This window comes from Aotus nancymaae, unplaced genomic scaffold (genome assembly GCF_030222135.1).
Source record: "Aotus nancymaae isolate 86718 unplaced genomic scaffold, 86718_ANA_hifiasm-v0.15.2.pri h1tg000025l, whole genome shotgun sequence".
In the NCBI taxonomy this organism is placed as follows: Eukaryota; Metazoa; Chordata; class Mammalia; order Primates; family Aotidae; genus Aotus; species Aotus nancymaae.
Genome location: NW_026988438.1, coordinates 38,077,245 through 38,097,885, shown reverse-complemented (window position 1 = coordinate 38,097,885; position 20,641 = coordinate 38,077,245). Strand labels below are relative to the sequence as shown.

The 20,641-nt window shown below is 41.6% G+C and overlaps 1 protein-coding gene across 3 annotated transcripts in view; it reads right to left on the bottom strand.

Annotated features, from left to right (window-relative positions):
* Nucleotides 1-616: 616 nt before the first annotated feature.
* RAPGEF5 (Rap guanine nucleotide exchange factor 5) overlaps nucleotides 617-20,641 on the bottom strand; it is a 251,137-nt gene continuing 231,112 nt past the window's right edge. For all 3 annotated transcript variants that reach the window (XM_064380549.1, XM_012447787.2, XM_064380550.1), the window contains 5 exons: nucleotides 19,576-19,626; nucleotides 18,696-18,783; nucleotides 13,382-13,446; nucleotides 8,197-8,251; nucleotides 617-4,802 (listed from right to left, as the gene is read on the bottom strand). In XM_064380549.1, coding sequence (XP_064236619.1) covers nucleotides 4,687-4,802; nucleotides 8,197-8,251; nucleotides 13,382-13,446; nucleotides 18,696-18,783; nucleotides 19,576-19,626 — 375 coding nt within the window. In that variant the 3' untranslated portion in view covers nucleotides 617-4,686. The remainder of the gene's footprint in view (nucleotides 4,803-8,196; nucleotides 8,252-13,381; nucleotides 13,447-18,695; nucleotides 18,784-19,575; nucleotides 19,627-20,641) is intronic.

Sequence of the window (20,641 nt, the reverse complement as noted above, 5' to 3'; positions counted from 1 at the left end):
CACTCCTGGGTTCAACAAGGTGAGGTTTATAATCCCCCTGTAAGTCACTGACATGACTTCTGAGTTCCAAGCATGCCAAAGGCCAAACCTGACCTCGATGGGCAAGATGTACAAACTTCCTGTTTATACAGAGAGAAGACGCTGCACAGTCACACAGTCTCTGCTAGTGTATACACCGCCTGTCACCCCACTGTCCAGAGCATCCTTATTACCCCGGTGCTGCGCCATCTACCCACTATCCGGACCTCTATCCTGGGCCCCGGCTATCACCGTTGGGCTTGGAGCTGCATTCAATATCTGGACTGGTGAGGGACAGTTCCTGGTCCTGCTCAAGTGGGGTGAGGCAATGCTAGTGGCTGCCGGATTCCCTAAATCTCAGACTCTGAGGACACTGATGCCATTTTCAAAACAGGGTGTATAGCTTCCGCAGTAACCCAACAGCAGGATAAGCGACTTAGGCTTCTCTGGGCTGCCTGAGAACCTCTTCACCTACTTGTAGCTCTTTCAGCGAGCAAATGACTTCTGAGTTCCAAACCCCTGAGCATCATATGTTGCCAGAACAGAGCCATTTAATCCACACGCGTCACAGAGAAAGCAAGAAACGAAGAGGCATGAATAGTGTCTTTAACATAGTCTTATATTTGGAAAAGCAGTTTTAAAAAAAACAATCGAAAATACAAGATAAGGTAAGGGTTACTTATATAAGTTTTAACCTTATATTGCTTGGCCATTTTTACATATAAATTATTGCTTACTAGCTTCGATAAATACACAGCACAGTCATATATATATATGTATATATATACATACAGAGGCAGAAAGCATGAAATACGGGAATGAAAACACTGTTAATGGCAATTCTGGTAACTCAACAAATGTTTCATATTTACCATTTCTTTAAATAGTGGAAAACTACCAAGTGTAGTCCCTGAGAAGTTAGGTAGACACCCTGATGGCAGGTTCTCTATCTTCTAATTGTTAATGCAAGCTGACAATATCACAGCAGCCCTAATTAATGATACATTAAAAGGCAAGATTTCTTGCTTCAGGTCACTGATTTCATCCCAGTATTTAGTAACAGTGTAATACGAATACAATAAATAGACTATGCAAATAAATATTACTCTGCTAAAAAATGTTTAGTATATACAGCTTTGCTTTATACAGTAGTACATTTTCATCTAACTTTTTGGCAATTTTTAAAAACTTTCCCCCACCACCACCAGTTTTAAGCAAAACTGGCCCACTTGCTAAGAAGCAGGCTGAAATTTTAAGGACATGTTTTTGAAACATTTAAAAGAAATTCTCTGTTAGACAACTGCAGAAGATCTGAACGCCCCCATTTTAATGTTTTTGCCCAGTTTCTGAGAAGCCTGGATTGGCTGTGCCATTTAGGAGCACTCGGTTCTGGATCTGTGGTGTCTGTGCTGACTAGAACAGACCTGCGGGGCTGGGATATGGGTAGCGGTGGAAGCCCAGCTCCAGGGATAAGAAGTTATCACCAGTACCCTCTCTTTCATGCCACGGTTTCTCCTCCACTCAGAGGCGGGTATAAATTCATGCAGCATCCTCTCCTGGTGGACTAGGCAGTGTGAGCATTGACCTTATCCACATGCTTCTAAATTCGGTGTATGCTCCACACTACCTGTCTGTGGTTCTCAGTCTAAGGAAATGAATTTATTCTAAACATTAATTAAATAAACTAGAAAAAAGTGAATGCAGGTCATGTGTATCTCTACAATCATTTGGCAATTATACAGATGACAAAGAGCGAATTCAAAACACCACACTCTAGGGAACACCTGCAAATGTGTACGCAAAAAAAATTTTTTTAACGGCAAGGCTATGATTTTGCCTACGGGACCCTGCATTCTGCTGTCTTGTGCTAACTTCTAAGCAGCGCTAGTTTGCTGGAACGCTGATGAAGCCAAAGACCCATAGGGCTGTCTGGGAGTTGTGCTGTAACCAAAAGAGCCCACTTAGAAGTGCCCCTGCACCACCTGCTGCTGAAGATGGCGGACGACCTAAGATGTGCAGAGGGAGCCTAGATTTTATGCGAATGAGAGCTGGCAAAGACGTTAGCCGTCTTCTAGTCCACACTTCCAGCCAGAACAAAACCTATTCTGAAGAGGCCTTGGTGAATATCCAGAGAGAGAGCATGCCCATCCCATTAACAAGGAGCACTCAAGCCCCACAGAGGCCATTCACTGTTGAGCAACCCAGATTCCTAAGAAAGAGCTTTCTGTTGAGTAAAATCTGGTACTCACAATTCTGGCTTGAATTCTTTAATTCCAGATCTAAGATTCCGCAAAGCCTTGGAAACTTCTGAGAGCTGCTGCCTGGCAAACCTCTGGAGACAGTTGTTAAACTTCAGAAAGATGTAGAGATTTTAGACATTCAGAAGACAAGGATGAAGAAGCACATCTCGACTGCTCGAAATCCTCCCTCTGCTACCCCTAGGACCACATAACCACAGCTGGAGGAAGAGGTGAGCAAGCATCATTTTCTCCCCAGCCAGTTTCCACTCATGTCATGTGAGATACTCTGAAGTCACTGTACAAAATGCATTTAAACACAATATTTACGTAGCTTGATCTGGCGTGATGTACATATCTGACTTGGGGTCTAAGCAGCATGCACAATGCTGAACTAGTTCTCCATGGAAAATTAGTCCCCTAACGGTAATGTTCTACTAGGAGCAATGTAGTTCTAATGTAAATAAAAATCCAAATTGTGAAACACAGAAACAGTGTCGGAACAGACTTATATGATTAGACAGGCCAAAGATGAGAACACATGCCTGTGCTGTAAGCCCATGCTATCGTCAGCAACCGCCATGAGGAGGGCTTCGGAGGGTTTGCTCAGCCCAGCCGTGAGGGAAATCTGCTCTCCCTGGTTCTCATGCCTCCGCTGCCCTCCCACGGGCCGCATTCCATGACCGGCAGCACGCAGCATTTCTCTGAATGGACCAGCTCTGGAGGATGCCCTTCTATAAAACCCTGTAAATGTTCAGGACTGAAGTTTACATGCTGGGCCAGACTAAGTCTCTCTGAAAGTCTTCCCAAAACTTCTCTCCACATGGTTCCTTCCAGCAGCATCTCAAGCTCAGTGTGGTTCCTGAGCCCAGGAAACAGCACTGCTACAAAGATGTCAAAAAGCATTGGACATGCCTCAGTGATGAGGATGAATGAGGTGTTGAGACAAAAAGCAAGCAGGTCTGTGTGGGCATGAAAGAGATGAACAGGCAGGCAGAGTGAGAAGTGCACCAAGACTCCTGCGTTTGGAAAATGAATGGACCAGGCCCTTGCATTTTAGCGAAGTGACAAGTATCTAGCAGGCAGGGGTGGATTTCTTTATTTTGACCCATAGGCTGTTTTGTTCATACGAAGGTTGAAAGAAATCCTCTAACCAGTCCTTAAAAATATCAAGAAGTCTTATTTGCTACAGGAGCCCCAACTGGTAAAAATGGGAATAATAAAAAAGGTTTTAGAAGACTCAGATTTTGGGAAAAAAAAAAAAAAAAAAAAGGCAAATTATAGAAAGGCTCCCTGCTTTGGCTGGTAGGTGGACTATAGGACTTCTAAGTCTCCCACATAAATCAGACATTCGGCTATTTCAGGGCATTTTTCATTTGCCGAAACATTGGTAATCACCACTATCTAATTACCTAGAGAGTGCTAAGTGCTTCACTCATTAAATGTCACTCAACTTCCCTGCACTGGCTGCTGTCATTCCATAGTGTGGGCAAGGAGCCTGTATGAGGTATGCAAAATGCATCATCAGGCACAAGAATGCAGACTTTTGTGACTCTGTCACCTCAGTAAGCAGTTAGTGAGTGTCTACAATGTGTCAGGCACTGTGCTTTTTCAAAATCATATTATGTCCAATGAAGGATAAGAGCCTGCTTGCAAATGTAAAGAAAATCCCCAAAAATTAAACAGTGAGGCAATTTCTTAAAGATTACTATTTTTCCTTATTGGCAAACCAACTCATCTACCTTGCCTATAGCTGCAAATGAGTTGTACAGAAACCAATTTCACCTGCAAGCACGTGTCGATAGTTGATCGTGGTGCGAAGCGATGCATGCCTTGATACTGCTCATCTGTCCATCAGAGCGTGGATGCTAGCAGAAGCCCTCACTAACTCCCTAGACACAAGTGGCTTTTGGTGATGTCATAGGTTGTATCAACAGAAACCTCTCCTCCCTGGAGATCTAGAGATGGTGTCTCTGTCATCAGGTGTTCAAAAGATGACTTCTTTGACAGCCAGCAGACAGTAATCTAAAACTAGGCAAAGTAAAAACTCTTTCCTGTTCCATGCACACTCTTAATGAAATATTTGGTCATTGCATGTCAAGAAGTTGTCTTGTCTTGATGCTGGCGTATCTCATCTCGAAAACTGGATTGGATCAACAATGTGATCATGAAAAGCAGCCTTCTCCATCTTAAGAATGCTTCTGACTCTCCCTCTGCCTTCTTCTTCCAAGAGTGGCATGGAGAGGCCTCTCCCCCTCTCTGGTGGCTGACATCACTTCCTGAACACGCTTTGGCTGGCTTTCCTGTGCATGTCTTCGGTTATGCTGATAAAACTCAGCAACTTCTTTTCTCACAGGAAAGCAACGTGCTTGGCATAGACATTCCTGTAGCTCAAAGTGCTGCAGATACAGAGGAGGTGAGGTGGTGGGGCTCATACCCGAGGCTCGATCCTGTGTGAGAGCTCGAACAGGGCCTGCTGGCTGTCAATGACATACAGGTGATTAACATAGGACTTTAACTCTTGATGCTCTTTTGGAGACAGGTCACCTGTTGTTTAGAGGAAAAAAAAAAAAGACAACCTCAGGAGAGCAGTAACGCTATGTCTACATACCCACAAAACCCCACACTAAGGCTAGTAAATCTACCGGGTAGGTTCTCACTAGTCAGAATCCCGTAAGAGGTGTCCTTGTCCTAACAGTAGACATGCTCTTTCAGCTCAGAATGGACTCCTCAGGTTAGGCAAACAGACTGGCAGGATGTTTACAGCATTTATTATCTAACATTATATACTATTTAGAAATTATATCTCATTCCACAGATGGGGAAACTGAGCACAGTCATGCAGCAAGTGTCACAGCCAGGATTCGGACCCAGGTCATATGGTTCCTGAGTCCATCTATGCAGCCTTTCACAGCAGTCACCTGTTTAAATGGACAGCACTGGCTTCTATATCGCAGCCTAGACGTGTTAAAAATCGCTGATAATGTGTTTAGCATATGAATGCGATCACTCTTTTTTTGTTGTTTAGATTTTGTACAACTCTTTGGTATTCTCAGTTTTTGGAAAAAAAAATTTAATGGAGCAATTGAATGAAGAGATACCACAGAACAGACTCTAAGATGTGGTCAACAGACAAAGTAGGTTCAGAAAATGTGTATGGATTAAAGTCTACCCAGAGAAGGACAAGCCAAGGGGCTTTTTCACTTACATTTCTAGGGTAGTCAAGGAATCCAGGGGCCAAAAGAGGCCTTAGTGCGCTGTGAACACACCCTGCCCTGCTAGGGCCCGTGCTGATAAGGAACCAGGATACAGCAGCAGGAGCCATGGGGCAAGCCCACACACCACAGTCAAACACACGCACATACGAAACCACTCGAGGGTGGGAACGCTAAACTGCAGTACAGTGAGACAATGTAAAGGTGAGTGACAAAGATATCATATCTTCTTGCTTTATAGATTATGCATGGGACAGGCAGGGCGAGCTGCTGGAGCTGTTTGAGCAGAGGGAAGGGGAATGCAGGAGGCTGAGCATTTTCTTGTATCATTTTTTCCTTTTGGTGAAACCCCCTTTTTTCTCCTCTATAATAAATGCATTTCATGAGGAAATAATTTAAGACCTGTAGGACATGGGTGGCTTATAATTATTAGGCTTCATAGAAACAAGGTTTCCTGGTTTTAGCAAGTAAAAGCACTAGGAGTTAAAGTTTATGCCATCCCATCTATTTGAAAGTAACAAAAAGCTGTTTTATTCCAGAATGCCTTCTCTGGCAGACATTGAGAAAGTGCTTTTCATTTATTAAATATTGGTTTGGATAACATGATAGAAAGGTAATTCTGTTCTTAATTTTCAAGGCTTAAAAATGGCACAATTGCCGGGCGCGGTGGCTCATGCCTGTAATCCCAGCACTTTGGGAGGCCGAGGCGGGTGGATCACGAGGTCAAGAGATCAAGACCATCCTGGTCAACATGGTGAAACCCCGTCTCTACTAAAAATACAAAAATTAGCTGGGCATGGTGGCGCGTGCCTGTAATCCCAGCTACTTGGGAGGCTGAGGCAGGAGAATTGCCCGAACCCAGGAGGTGGAGGTTGCGGTGAGCTGAGATCGCGCCATTGCACTCCAGCTTGGATAACAAGAGCGAAACTCCGTCTCAAAAAAAAAAAAAAAAAAAAAAAAAATGGCACAATGAATGGTTCTAACCATGATAACTGGCATTTGCATGACACTTTATAATGTATAAGTGACCTGAATTAACATTCTCATATTTTATCCCAAATGCTGACGTTGGTTTACTATGCTCATATAAACTGTTAAAATGAATTCAGATAATTCAGTTCCCAAACTGATTTTTAAAGATACAGTATATAAATATTAGAACACAAACTGGCTTGATAGTTATTTAAATTTAAATTTTTCCTTTGCTTAGTGCCACACAGAGCATTACTCTCTGATGAGTGGGAGGTTCAAGGCCACACAAGCTAGTATAACTCTCACCTTCCTGTCTGTACTTGGAGCATATATAAACTAGAGTTCTTTGGCTAAGTGAGACTGATGTCTTAGAATTAGCTGAATCCCCAGTAAACACTGGGGAAAAGCAATATGCTTTTTTTTTTTCCATATTGCTTGTAAAAGCAATATGAAGCCATACTCATCAGCATTATGCTTGTACATTTCAGTGACTCTCCATGATGATGGTATGATTACTATTTTTATTATAACTGCATTGTTCTTGTATGCTTAATGACGAATTATATAGGTACATTAAAGTGGTACTAATTTATGTGAATATTTAAAAAATTAGGCCCTGTATTTATAAGTCTCCTTTTCAGAAAGAAAACATAATCCACATAGAAGTCCAGTTCTTAACTTACTTTGTTGGGGGACAATACTGCCAGCCTAGACCAGCACTGAACACCAAAACATTCTCAAGCAGGTCGACTCTATTGTCAGTAGCACTTTTCTTGAGAGGTGGGACTCTGATTTTCTACTTTATATATACTTCTATATTGTTGAAAAATTGTTTTACAATGCGCATGCCTGACTTAAAAAAATGAAGTTGAACTGAGTGGTTGCCTTTGATTAACTTATAATTATTGAACTCGACTTTGTATTTTTTAATTACTCTTTGTATCCATAGGATCTGAAAGCAGAAGAGAGGGCAAGGAAGTCAGGCAGACTCAGGCTGAATAATGGCTAAATAAGTGAACCTCTCTGAGTCTCTGCTTTTTGCTCTACACCTGCAGGGTTAATAATCCCCATCTACTAGGACTGATGTCAGGATTCCACTGCCCATGAGAAAGCTCCTTCAACTCAATAAAGTCGATTTCCTTCCTTCCTGCAATGTTCTCACACCATTTAAGCATAGTATAAATTATAACAGATTTAAAATGGAACAAATATTCCTACATACATTAGTCTCAGCGGGGATCTACAAAACTGCTCAGAACCACACTTTTGCAGCTGAAAGGCAGCTCCAGACAGGAAGTTTTTCTTGGAGAGGAGAAAAGAATCTGGAAGGCTGCTTTAGGCCCTTTTACAAGCTATAGTCCTATTCCAGGAAGGCTCCATGCGAGGAGGTTAGGGACAAGGTCACCCCTGCTAATCTCACCAGTGATTTTGAGCCAATGGGCAAGCAAAGCAAGACACTCTGGGGCCAGGAGTCAGCGGGGGCTTGGGGAAAGAGGCTTCTGAGTGCCTAAAGTCACTCTTCACAGCATAAACTCGCTGCCATGAGGGGATAATAATCTGCCATATCTTGTCTTTGCATCCCAAACATGCAATGAGGAAACAAAGAGACAATCTACTATATATACACAATATGCATAAGTATATACACATCATACTGTTCAATCTGTTTAAATTGATTACCACCCAATACTGTGACCACAGTTGGTACCAATGTAGAGTCAATTTATATTCTGCACCTGACTTCAATTACTCACCAAACTGGTTAGTCCTGCAGTGTCTCAGGGTTCGGACAGTGTCTGCGATCATATGCTGTAAGGTAGAACAGAAACATCAATGAAAGGGCCGTTAAAGGTGTTACTGAAGAAGCACTGCCTGCTAGGATGGATGGATCATCTAGCACCCTTGGCTGTAAACAGAGAAACTGTATTTGGAGTTGGACTTAGCTCTGATTGATTATATTGAGGTTGGATTACCAAATAATATTTAGTTCTTGTCCGCAAACACAGTAGCACCAGACCAGGCAGGGTAGCTCACACCTCTAATGCCAGCACTGTCGGAGGCCGAGGTGGGCAGATCACTGGAGGTCAGGAGTTCAAGACCAGCCTGACCAACATGGAAAAAGACCAGCCTGACCAACATGGAAAAACCCCATCTCTATTAAAAATACAAAAAAAAAAAAAAAAAAAAAAAAAAAAAATCAGCTGGGGGTGGTGGAAAGTGCTTGTAATCCCAGCTACTTGGGAGGCTGAGACAGGAGAATCGCTTGAACCAGGGAGGCAGAGGTGCAGTGAGCTGAGATCACACCACTGCACTCCAGCCTGGGTGACAGAGTGAGACTCCGTCTGAAAAACAAACAAACAAACAAACAAGCAAACAAACAACAGTAGCACCCAATCCGGGTTGTACAGGTTCTGTCCGAGCCATGAGAAAATACACTGTAGAGAAGTGCAGCACCCCAACCCCAATCATCCTGTTCACATCTGTGCATGTGTTTCCCTTCAGGGCATGCTTCACCTTCTCTTCATGAAGCCTTTCTGAGATGTCCCTCCTGGATTTAGAGGCTCCAGTCTCAAGGTTCCCACTGCTCTTTGTGCAGCGCCTACTGGCTTTGTGTCACTGTCATTGCTGTTGAACTTTTCTCCTCCTCTAGACCAGGTACCACCAGAGGGCTTTACATATGCAGAGCCTGCTATGTCAGACACACTGATTTACACATATGTGCTAAATGGAAGTAGGAATTTTGTAGATTCAAAGGTTCAAGTATCTTAAATGTAACTGGAAATGAGATACTTATAAAAGATGAACATTCTCTAAAACATCAACATCTTTTTTTATTATTATTATTGAGACAGAGACTTGCTCTGTGGCCCAGGCTGGAGTGCAGTGGTGTCATCTCAGCTCACTGCAACCTCTGCCTCCCGGTTGAAGGAATTCTCTTGCCTCAGCCTCCTGAGTAGCTGAGATTACAGGCATCATGCCTGGCTAATTTTTGTATTTTTAGTAGAGACAGGGTTTCACCACGTTGACTAGGCTGGTCTCAAACTCCTGACCTCAGGTAATCCACCTGCCTCAGCCTCCCAAAGTGCTGGGATTATAGGTGTGAGCTACCACACCCAGCCAACATCAACATCTTCAGAGACCATTTTCTGTTCAAAGTTTATATTTGCTTACAGTCTTCAATATTCTAATTTAATTTCTTTCCTTGAAGTCCTCACTGATTTCCCGGTAAAAGTCTTCTTAAATTCACAGCTGCTTTTGACAAGATCGCATCATCTTATACTTGTGTACCCACAAGAGTCTTCTAGCTGTCTCTACCACTTTGAGTTTTTCATGTTGAAGGAAGCAGCATTTTGAAAGAGACCATCCTGTACTCTAGTTCCTCCTATAGCATATATGTATATGTGTAGGAGGAACTAGAGTGAAGGAAAGTCTCTTCCAAAATGCTCTGTTAGCCGGCTTGATTGCCAGAACAATCTCTAAATACTATTGTCACCATGTTCTAGTCCTCCTGAGAAACAACAGTAGCTCTCTACTTTGTTTCACATCAAAATCCAAACATCATCCTGTTATTCAAGAATTAACATCATTCATTATCTGGTCCTTCATGTCCTGACTGTACTCACTGAGCAATGGATCACCATATACGGCAAACCCTCAGTGAATTGCTGCTGAAAGAATATTAAACGCTAAAAAATGTTCTTACTTAAAATTCAGAAGAACTACACAGAAACATTATTTGATATGACCTACTGATTGAATTGTTCTCATAACCGTATTTCTAATGCACTTCTATGTAATAGTGGAAAATTAAATAGGACAGTGATTACTGCAGTAGCTCAAGCTGCATTTGTAAAGGAAATGAGACCTGACTCATGTCTGTGAATGTATTGTTCAGTTTCCTTCCCCAAATTTTACCACTTTTCCCAGATCAGTTTTCTCATTTTAAGCTCTGGCGTCACATTGATTTCTATCCTGTGCCATTTGCGTAGCCTGTGCAAGGCTCAAACTGATGTAGGGCTGGGTACTGGGTGTGGCATTGAAACCTGAGTCCTGGTCTTCATCTTTAGGCTTTCTAAAAGGGGAGGGGGTAGACAGGGTAAAAGGTGATGCTCTTAACATCAAGGGATACAGAGAAGAAAAACCATTTGTTTCTGTTTACGAAACAGTTTGAGATGAAAATATTTCCAGTTGTTGAGGCAGCAAGGAATGTACCATAAAGAACATAAATCTCATTAGACCTGATGAGGGCTTCTGGATTTTCAAGGGGTCTGACTTAATGTGTTGGCCTGCATCAGCCAGATAAAGATAACACAATGAATTATGTGAGCTGGCTTAAGTTAATATCCATCATGAGGAACTGACTTCTCACAAGTTAATTCACTTAGGTTCTATTGGTTCATTATGGTGAAAGATGATCCTGTTTTAGCTTTAAAGAAACTCAGTCCTTTGCTAAGAACTATTCTTTGAAAATAGTGATTCTCCTAAAAAGGTCAGTTCATTCTCCAGCATCCAAGTGTCACACAGGGCTATATATGACATAAAACTGCTTTTTGTCCTGGACACAGTTTTAACCTCATCCTGTCTACTCCGCATAAGGAGGGGTCAGCATGAGGTGTGCTGTGGACCAGGAGCTTACTGGTCCCGTGGGCAGAGCCTGCCCTCTGAGGAAATGATGAGCCCGTGCCTGCCTAATAGGCTGGCATGTGCACCACGTGCCTGCTGTGTTCATGCTGAACTGCACCCATTTTTTCATTCTTTTTTAAAATAGAAGTTCTCTTTAGGATTTTAAAATATCATTGATGCCATGCTATTCCCTTAAACTTTCTCAAGGAATTAAGGGTATGATGATTGACCCTAACAGAAGTCGTATCATTCAGACCTCCTCCTTCGTTTCACACCCTACGGTTAGTTGGCAGTCTTAGCACATTTGAGAGCTGGTGTTAAGAGGCTTCTTCTGGAGTACTGGAGAGAACAGGGGAAGGCCACGGATGCTGGTCAGAAGGAAGGTGGGAACAAGCTTTCCACAGCTCGTTCCCATTTGTGACTTTACGGACTTGTTCTGTCACTTTGGTGGCACTATCTGAGGGGGAAATGACACAATGAACTTTACAAATTCACTGTAAAGGTGAAGGAGGAACAGGTACGTTACATGGCAAGAGCAGGAGCAAGGTTCACTTTAGGGAGGTCACCACACGTCTGCCCTCAACAACAGGCAACAGTCAGCTGACAAAGAGTCCAGCTGCTCTCCCACAGCCCCTTGGACTAGTCAGGCGAAAGGACTACCAGGCCTTTCCAGGGAATTCCACTTGGTGTGACACACCTCATCCCATATTTTCACAGATGCTCTACAAAGCTCATGTGTTGTTCCGAGGAAGATGTGTTGGCCAGGAAGCGAAGTAAATATCAACCAAAGGCTTCATATTCTCGCAATTGTTTCTTTAATTCCAAACACCAGGGATTAACCTGCTTAGAGGCAAGAATTCTAGCGCCTGCAGCTTGTCATTGCCAATAAGCGCCCTGTGATCTTCAGACTTTCACACAGCAACACAAAACACATACAAAAAATAACACTTTATCCATTTCTGGCTCTGCTGGTTTGACTGTAACATCTAAAATAACTGAGCTCTGATTCCAAAACACTTACTGCAGAGACAGACTTGAAAATGTATTGACACATCCACTTAGGAAAGCACTAGCCGAGAAGGGATTGTCTTCCGTGTGGTTAAAACGGAGATAAAACAAGATATTCCGAGACTGTCTTCCATATTCCAGATGCTTGGGTTGTGGGGTTGTATAAGAGCCAACTACACTGTTCTCGAGCTGCCTCACTCTGCATGTGGGGAGCTGGCTGGGTGAGCAGACAATGTACTTCTGAGGCAAAGGTCAGGGGCCAAGCCTCGGCGGGACTCATCAGTTCCTACTGTTCTTTGATCATGGTCTGTGGTCCCTGCCTCACTTAACCTCCTCTCAAGTGCCTGACTCAGTCTCACAGGGAACCAGGGTCAGTTTCTGCAAGAGTTCACACAAATCCATTACCATTATTGAAAAGGTCGCTCAAAGGTCAGGATCTGTGGAGCAGGGCTACTGGCATCGTCTTTAACCATGAAGGGCAGTTTACTCTATGACACTAAAGTTCATCTGTCAGATAAATCCATTCCTCTTGCAGTCAAGCGGGTCTCTTTGGAGTACTTCTATTTTACAGTTGCTCAGTTCTTATGGCTAACCCCTCCTTTGCTCGAGGGCAGGTCAGAAAGGCTTGGATGAGCCCACCGGATCACAAAGCACCTGGGAATGTCCTGGAGATCATTCAGGAAGTGGTGCTTCAGACACATTTAGAGAGGACTGCGCTGGAAACCTCTTGCTCACGAGGAGGGAGGGTGCTTTGCCTGAGCCGCTCTGGCCGCGGTGCTCAGAGGTGGCATCTTTTGCCCATAGGCTGATAAAGGGGTGGCCCTTCCCTTCACACAAGATCCTGCAAATCCCAGCCTCACATTTAAGCTTGCGGTCCTGAGAGACAAATATATATCCCCAGAAGGGGAACTTTCTCCCTCTGTGCCTTGAAAGCCTGCAGGCTGAGACACTGAGAGATGCTCTTAAAGCACTAAAACTTCATCTCCTGAGTGCAGATTCCTCCTGACAGCAACCTTGTAGTTTTAGCTCTGGTTCAACAATATACACTCAATTCTTCATCTTATGATGTTCTATTTTTAAAAACAAAAAACAGATTTTCATATTGGGTTCGCAAAAACCTTGCTAACATACTTGTTGTTAATTGGAATACATTTTGTTGGCAACGTACAACATGCAGCAAATAAGCTCCTTGAATTCACCATACATCCAAAGGAGAAGAGTACTTAAACTATTTGTTTCCTAGAGCAGGAAAGAAAAGCATACATTTCCTTTACTGTAAAAAAGAAAAAAGTAATGAAATTTACGTACCAGCTTTTCAAAATTGACAAGATTATCCAAAAAAGTTTTATTCCCTTCATGAATAAATGTTACATCTGAAAATTAAAAACAAAAAGATGTATGTATCATTAGGAATGGATCTTGAGTTAGGGCCGAAGAAGTCTAGGTACAATGCAACTTACTCATTTTTCTTAAACATTATGGATCTTTCTGTGCACTTAGAGAGGCAATTTGAAATTGGATTTATATGTTATTTGATGTAAAACTGCATAATTTATGTGTGCGGGTGTGTGTGGGTATGTAAAAACAGTGTAACCTTACTGAAAGTATATATTTTGCACTTATAATGAAGTGTTTGACTTCAATCTGCTTAATAAAAACTAAAGCTGGTCTATAACTTAATTGTTCCATTATGCTTTTAGGTCCAAAGACTGAACAGAAAAGGACTGAATACCCAGAAACAACAGGATTTTAGCAATTACGTGTTTGCTTTTTACAAATCCCTGGCAAAGTGTATGGAACCTGCTTTACTTAAAACAACTAGTTAAGATTTAGATTTAGATGTTTACATTTAAACTTCTGGTTCCCAAAGCTGACGTCTGATTGTGTACCAGGAATAAGTGAGGAAAGAGGCAGGTTTGAAAATAGCAAGATTTCTGGCCCCGTTCGACTAGCAGAAAGCAACCATCACTGACGAAAATAAAAGGAAGAAAGTAGAATGAAAGTGCATTTCCAGAGGAAGAGAAAGTTCAATTTGGTTTGAGGCTCACTGCATTTAAAGTAACTGAAGATATTCATTAAATATCTCCTGTTGGCTGCAGTAAACAAAAGAGTGCCTCCCCACGACATATAGTTTTGGAAATTAGTTACATTAAATAAGGGTAGCAACTGAAGCTCTGAGAGTGGATGACTTAGCCACAATCAGATCAGAGGTGATGACTGAGCATCGGGGAATCCTCACAGACAAACGTCACAAAAATAAATACACTGTATTTTAAAGCATGTGCAAATAATCACATTATATTACAGACATGGAGAACCAACCAAATAAAAACAGCCTTCAAAAATCTTGTAAAAGTAACCTGACAGAAAAGAGGGAAAAAGAATGTCCTAAAAATGCCTATAAATAGAAAAGGAATGTGTTTGCTTTTAGTCAAGACTTTTATTCTGCTGGTCCCTAAGGACTAATTATGAGATAGGTGCTCCTAAAATATGCCACCAAAACACTGGGCCACAAAACTTTTACTGTCACCAGGAGGTGACACTAGTTACGTAGTTACAGCACACACTGAGGCAGCCCTTTCCCCAAGGCTCCCTACACACAGCTTCCCATGTGGACTGCAGTGTTTTCAGGAGGGGCTTTCTTTCTTTTTTCTTTTTTTGCTTGTAAACTGATGTCCTCATAGGAAAATGATTCACAGCTAATTACAACACAGTCTCCTGACAAACTCTCTGGTTATTTTATTATCTTTTGAAACTTGGCTTTCAGAAAATAATTACAAGCTTTCATTCTGTGACATGCTATTCAGAAAAGAGAAGGCAACAGAGTTACGTTTTACCTTTTCTGTATAGCAAATGCAAATCTGTGCACACACTCTGTCTATATTAAACATCACCCAAAGGCCTGGCCTTTACTAACTCTCTGAGAATTCCAGATTCCAAACACCTTCTCAGAGTAGCTTGGTCCATTTCCCCTGTGTTACAGGTTTATCCCTCACCTGACCCTCACCCCCTTCCTAGGGATGATGAGGAAGGCAGTGACAATAATGATGGCTTACGTTTATTAACAGCGTTAGACATGGCTCTAAGTGCTTTAGCTGCATTAACTCATCAGGTAAATTCTAGGAGGTAACCCCATGAAGAGACTAAGGCACCGAGGACGTCTATGGCCAACCCATGCTCACAGCTACAAGTGTCAGAGACAGGATTCAAACCCAGGGAGGCTGGCTCCCCGTCACCATTGTGCCCCTCCAGGCACCTCATGTGGAAAGGACTCTGACTTTCCTTGCTGCCAGGTGCAGTCAACCTGCTTAATTTACAACACATCAGCTTCCCCTGCAATGCTCAAAGTGTGCTTCCCCCTTCACTCCCTCCAGGCAGTCCCTCCTGCCTTCAATCTCTCCTCTTCCTGGGTAGTCCCTTTCTCTCTTAGCTATCAGCAGAGTGGGTGGCAGCTCTGCTGAGGGGCCAGGGCCTGTCAGGCTGGTACTGTCAAAGGGTAAGGCAGGGAAGGTTCTGAGGGTGCTGGCCAGGTGGGAGGGGAGAAAGGCTGGAAGGGGCTGCAGCTCGGAAGAAAGAGAAGAGTTCAACTGGCTGCAGATTTTGATGCAGCTGAATGGCAGGTGCCTGACATGGAAGGCATGCGAGAGAGAAACAAATGAGTGGCTGAGCTGAAAAAAACCAAGATGTCAGAATTTAAGTCATGGGACAAGAAGCAGTTTTGGCGTATGAGAAATGAGCAATTGCCACCTGGAGACACCTGAACACACCCCAAACATCTCCTGAAATACAACTGCTCGATAAAACGACAGTTTGAAGAGATGGCGAGTGGAAGAGAAGGAGACACATCTAAGAGTCCCAACATTCATTTCCTTCAGAGACCCGCACAAATCTGCAACAGTAAACTCCACTCTAAGACACATACATGAAACCTACCACAGAGACCCCAGTTTATCCTCAAACAACTAGGTGATTCACTCCACTTCCAAAAATAGAGCACGATATACAACTGCTTAGACCCTTAGCTCAGCTGGGTCTTCTCCCCAGCACTTAGTGTTTCCCATTCATCTCTTTCTGACCAAGATTTCCCACCACCGTAAGGGGAAAGTACATCAAAAGGCAAGAAATGCAAATGAGAAAGAGGAAGACTGATGGCTGGAAGGATCCTCAGGCAATTCACTAACCTGATCATCTGCAGGCTACTTGGAAACTGACTTTCAAAAAATGCAACACGGCAGGCCTAATCCTTCCTCAACACCAAGGAGTTCAATTTGGTCTCACTTTTCTAATCAAAAGCTATTCAAAGTAGGAGGCACAAGAGCGGGAGGAAGAAGAGCTTTCATTAGAAATTAAGCTGCTTGCTCTAAAATAGTTCACTGCAATTAAAAAATAATTATATGATTTAAAAAGCCTAAGAATTGTCATAATTTTTGCCAAAATGTCTTATCTTAGGCATGATATATATTTTTTATATTTTCATCATATTTGCCTTGGAAATTATTTTGGACAAAAACAGTAACTTTCAGTACAATGAAGTACTACTACTATATATTTTTATAATGACAAAAAATTAAGATAAAGGAAAACTAAGTGCTTATTTAAACTCAAGGAAGCTTCTAATAAATAAAGGAAAAAATGTTTATTTCTTTTTGAAATAAGTAAATGTGTTTTCAGTAGAAAAGGGGAAATTTGTCTTGCTGCCAACAGAGGTCTCGATAAACTCAGTAGAGCAGAAAATTGCATCCAAGCTAAAACGTTAAGTGTGAGACACTTGACTGCATTAAATATTTTTGGGGAAAACCACTAATATGTGGCAGAAGGCTCTGTTCCTATCTAATTAAGTTAAAGGAACACTGTCAACTAATTTCTCATTACTTCAAAAGTATGTATTATTTCAAAATTTTTTCTTTATACAAATGATTTCCTTTCCTACATCTGTCCTATTTTCTATTGTCTTTATTTGTGTTTAAATGATCCTAAGTGTTACTTCCCACCTGCCACCTCCCACCCACTAATTGAAGGTGTTTTATTCCGCAAATAAAAAGCACAGACCTGAACACCCTTCTTTTAAAAGCAAGTAAGTCTGAAGAATCAAATAAACTTATACATTATTATTTGGGCACCACAGACTCTCTTTATTTCACACATTTGTATTTAAGAGAATCTTTACAGCTTGATGAAGCATCTGTGCATATCTATCTCCATTGTCCTAATATTATATTCTTGTTTCACAGAGATCCTTGCTTCATATTTGATGAAGGAAGACTCAACGAGTAGCTGTAGGATGTACAGCAACTCACAATAGTTCTCCAAGCTCTGGCTGTTCTTGAGAGATGCTGAAGAGAAAAATGCCAGCTTTATTGGGTGGGTGAGGGGTGTGGGGATGGTGGCAATGGGAGGAAGTGGGGAATGAGGATGGCCAGGCCAACCAGCAATCTAGTTCCCACACAGCTCATTTCCAGAAGCACATGTATGGATCCAGCCACTGGGGCCTGGCTTACCAGAAGTTACAAGCCTCTGAAGGGAAGTGGCTGCATCAAAGAGTATTCCTACAAAACCCCTTGAAGGAATCAAAATATGGCCAAGGACAATGCCCAAACCCCCTTTCCCTGGAAAGTATACAGGTAAAGATTTACACTGAATGTCAGGGGTGTACACCAGATTTTAAAAAGATTTTCCTTTTATTAATCTCCTCAGTTTGAAAGAGAGATCACAGAGATCTCGTCAATAAATTTAACTAACATATTTCATGATGAATTATTTGGTGCTTAGTGGAAAGTGGTCAGTGGTCTTAACTTGCAGCTATCAAATACTTTCCGAACTAGATTCCACTCTAGAAAAAAGGAACTACACTCTCGGTCAACAATTTTCAAAGGCTCTCTTGCTTGTGTTGACCAAAGGTACTTGTAATACAACAGCAAATTGCGGGCTGCATCTCTGAAGTTTAGGTTGCAAAACTAGAACATGATTGATCACCATTTGGGTTCTTTATGCCAGCCTTATTCTTGGTTGAATTCAGTGGACTGTTGGCTCAAAGAAAATAATACAGGGCTTAAAGCAGAGTAAAAGAAAAACAAACGTTTCCAGTGCCAAGTTTAGTGAGTCAAGTGAAAATGCTTCGGTGTCTGCTCAAACACAATTAAGTATTCTAGGTATCTCAAAAATAATTGGCCATTTAGGCCAGGTGCGGTGGCTCACGCCTATAATCCCAGCACTTTGGGAGGCCAAGGCGGATCATGAGGTCAGGAGTTTGAGACCAGCCTGGCCAAGATGGTCTCCACCCTAAAAACACAAAAAAATTAGCTGGGCGTGGTGGCACGCACCTGTTGTCCTAGCTACTAGGGAGGCTGAGGCACAAGAACTGCCTGAACCCAAGAGGTGGAGGTTGCAGTGAGCCAATATCTCGCCACTGCACTCCAGCCTGGGCAACAGAGTGAGACTCTGTTTCAAAAAAAAAAAAAAAAAAAAATTGGCCGTTTGAAAAACAATCACAGGGAAACATAATGGGTCCGAATGTCAAAATAACTGTAAAGAGACAAACTTGACAGTCCCTTTTTTAGCCTCAATAGAGTAAGAAATTTCTGGAAGATGAAATTACATGGCATAAAAGATAGAAAATCATTACCTTTAAGCAATAAGGGCATGAAAGGGATTTTTGGTGGCTTCATCTTTTTGAATGCATCTCTGTAGGCTTTGTGATTTAGAGAAGGATCCTGCCGAACCAAACAGATTACAAAGAGAAAGAGAAATCAGTGTGCTATAGAAACAATTCTAAATCCACTTTTGCTATATACTTTGAACATGACTTAGATATAGAGAGATTCCTCCTAAGAACAAAGTAGATAAAGGTTTCCTAGGAGAATAAACTCACCAAATTAGGGCAGGAAATCCAGGCAATGAATGAAACTCAAGTTATTGGTTTACAATAAGGAGAAATGACTGCAAATGAGAGACATCTTTTGATTGCCCTATTATTTTCCTCAAAAGGTTCTTTAAGTACAGTTTCCTCTGCATAATTTATATCACGAGTTAACCCAAAGTCTTTTGTTACACTACCAAGAAAATCTGTCCTTGTAATACACAGACAATGCAGAAAAAACAAGAGGATACTGTTTTATTGTATTCTAAAAAGGAACTTAAAAATCTCAATCTAAGAAATTGTAAAAAGGAGAAAAGGGAAAAAGTAATGCATAAGATACTAATTGCATGCTAAATTGATACTGATTAATTTTGCAGGCTTTGAAATGGACTATACTTAAAAACTTGCCTTCTGAAAAATCACACTAAAAGGATTATTTTCACTACCCTTTTAGAAGGAGAGGAAGAAGCATTAACTGTCAACTTCCTTCCCTCCATAAGAAGCAAAGCTACAGTTTCATATACAAGTAAACTAGTCTAGCCTACCTGACACGGTAGAGTACAAATACCAACCACTGAAATCCAGAAAGAAACTACACTCTAGGAATTATTTTGAAGAATAAGTCCCCTTCAGCTCAACTACTTACTGTTAAACTTTCAAGTTCAGAGAAAAGTTTCTTAAACTTCCCAGGGATTTTCTGAAAAACAAACACAAACAAAAAACAGAAGGTCACAGAAGTTGGTTATTTTCAGAAGCATCGAAGGGAGTTTTCATTACATTGTTTATCTGTGTCACACTTCTGAACATAAATATAAATACCCCTATCATCTGTTCTACCATGATTGCTTCGCATTATGCAATTTTCATCATCTCTTTAATGTGATCTTTCTTAGGAATGTTGCTTAAAAGAGCTTAAAATAACAACCCCATGATTCAGGAATCTAGTTGGTTAGACATTCCACATATTGGTGGTCATTTAATAAAAACTTAGATTTCAGTTCCATACCCTACCTTTGACAAATGCTCTCATCTTCTTAATAGTCTTCCTGAGTGGGAAGTAATTATGTTGGCTGACATTTTTAGTATAAATGATGTAATTTTATTTCACAGCATCGAGCTAAATAGTGAAGGGCCAGGAAGACTTTAAGTGGCGAAGCCTGCACTTCAACGAGTGGAATCACTGAATTGCAGAGCTCACAACAGGTGGCAGGCAAAGTGACAGGGATGGAAACACAGGCCATGCTCCCAAATAAAAATTCAGGCCTGAGGAAGAAGGGCCTGGAATTTTCCAGCCTGCCTTTAACAGGGCTAAATAAAATATTGGGTGCCTTTCAATATTGACTTAGCAATCTTTTGTGATAAACAGTACATATTTAAAGGTAGCTTGAGTTGGAACTCCGACTCTGCCCTTTCTAGCTATGTGTTTTGGTGTGAGTCAGCAAACTCTCGGATTTGCTTCTTCAGCTGAGGATATAGAAACCACTCCATGAAAAGTACACAGTCCTTGGCTGGTGCTTAACAAATGCCAGCCATTAACACTAAATACAAATTTTAAGAAGATATTTCTGTGATTTTCTGTCTCTAAAAGGAATCAAAACAGTGAGGCAACTCCTACAATAAACAGACTTTACAGTTATTTAGAGATTTTTTTCAATGTGATAATTTTGAATCTGGACTCAGTTTCTCACAGCAAACAGGTAGTTTAATCTGTT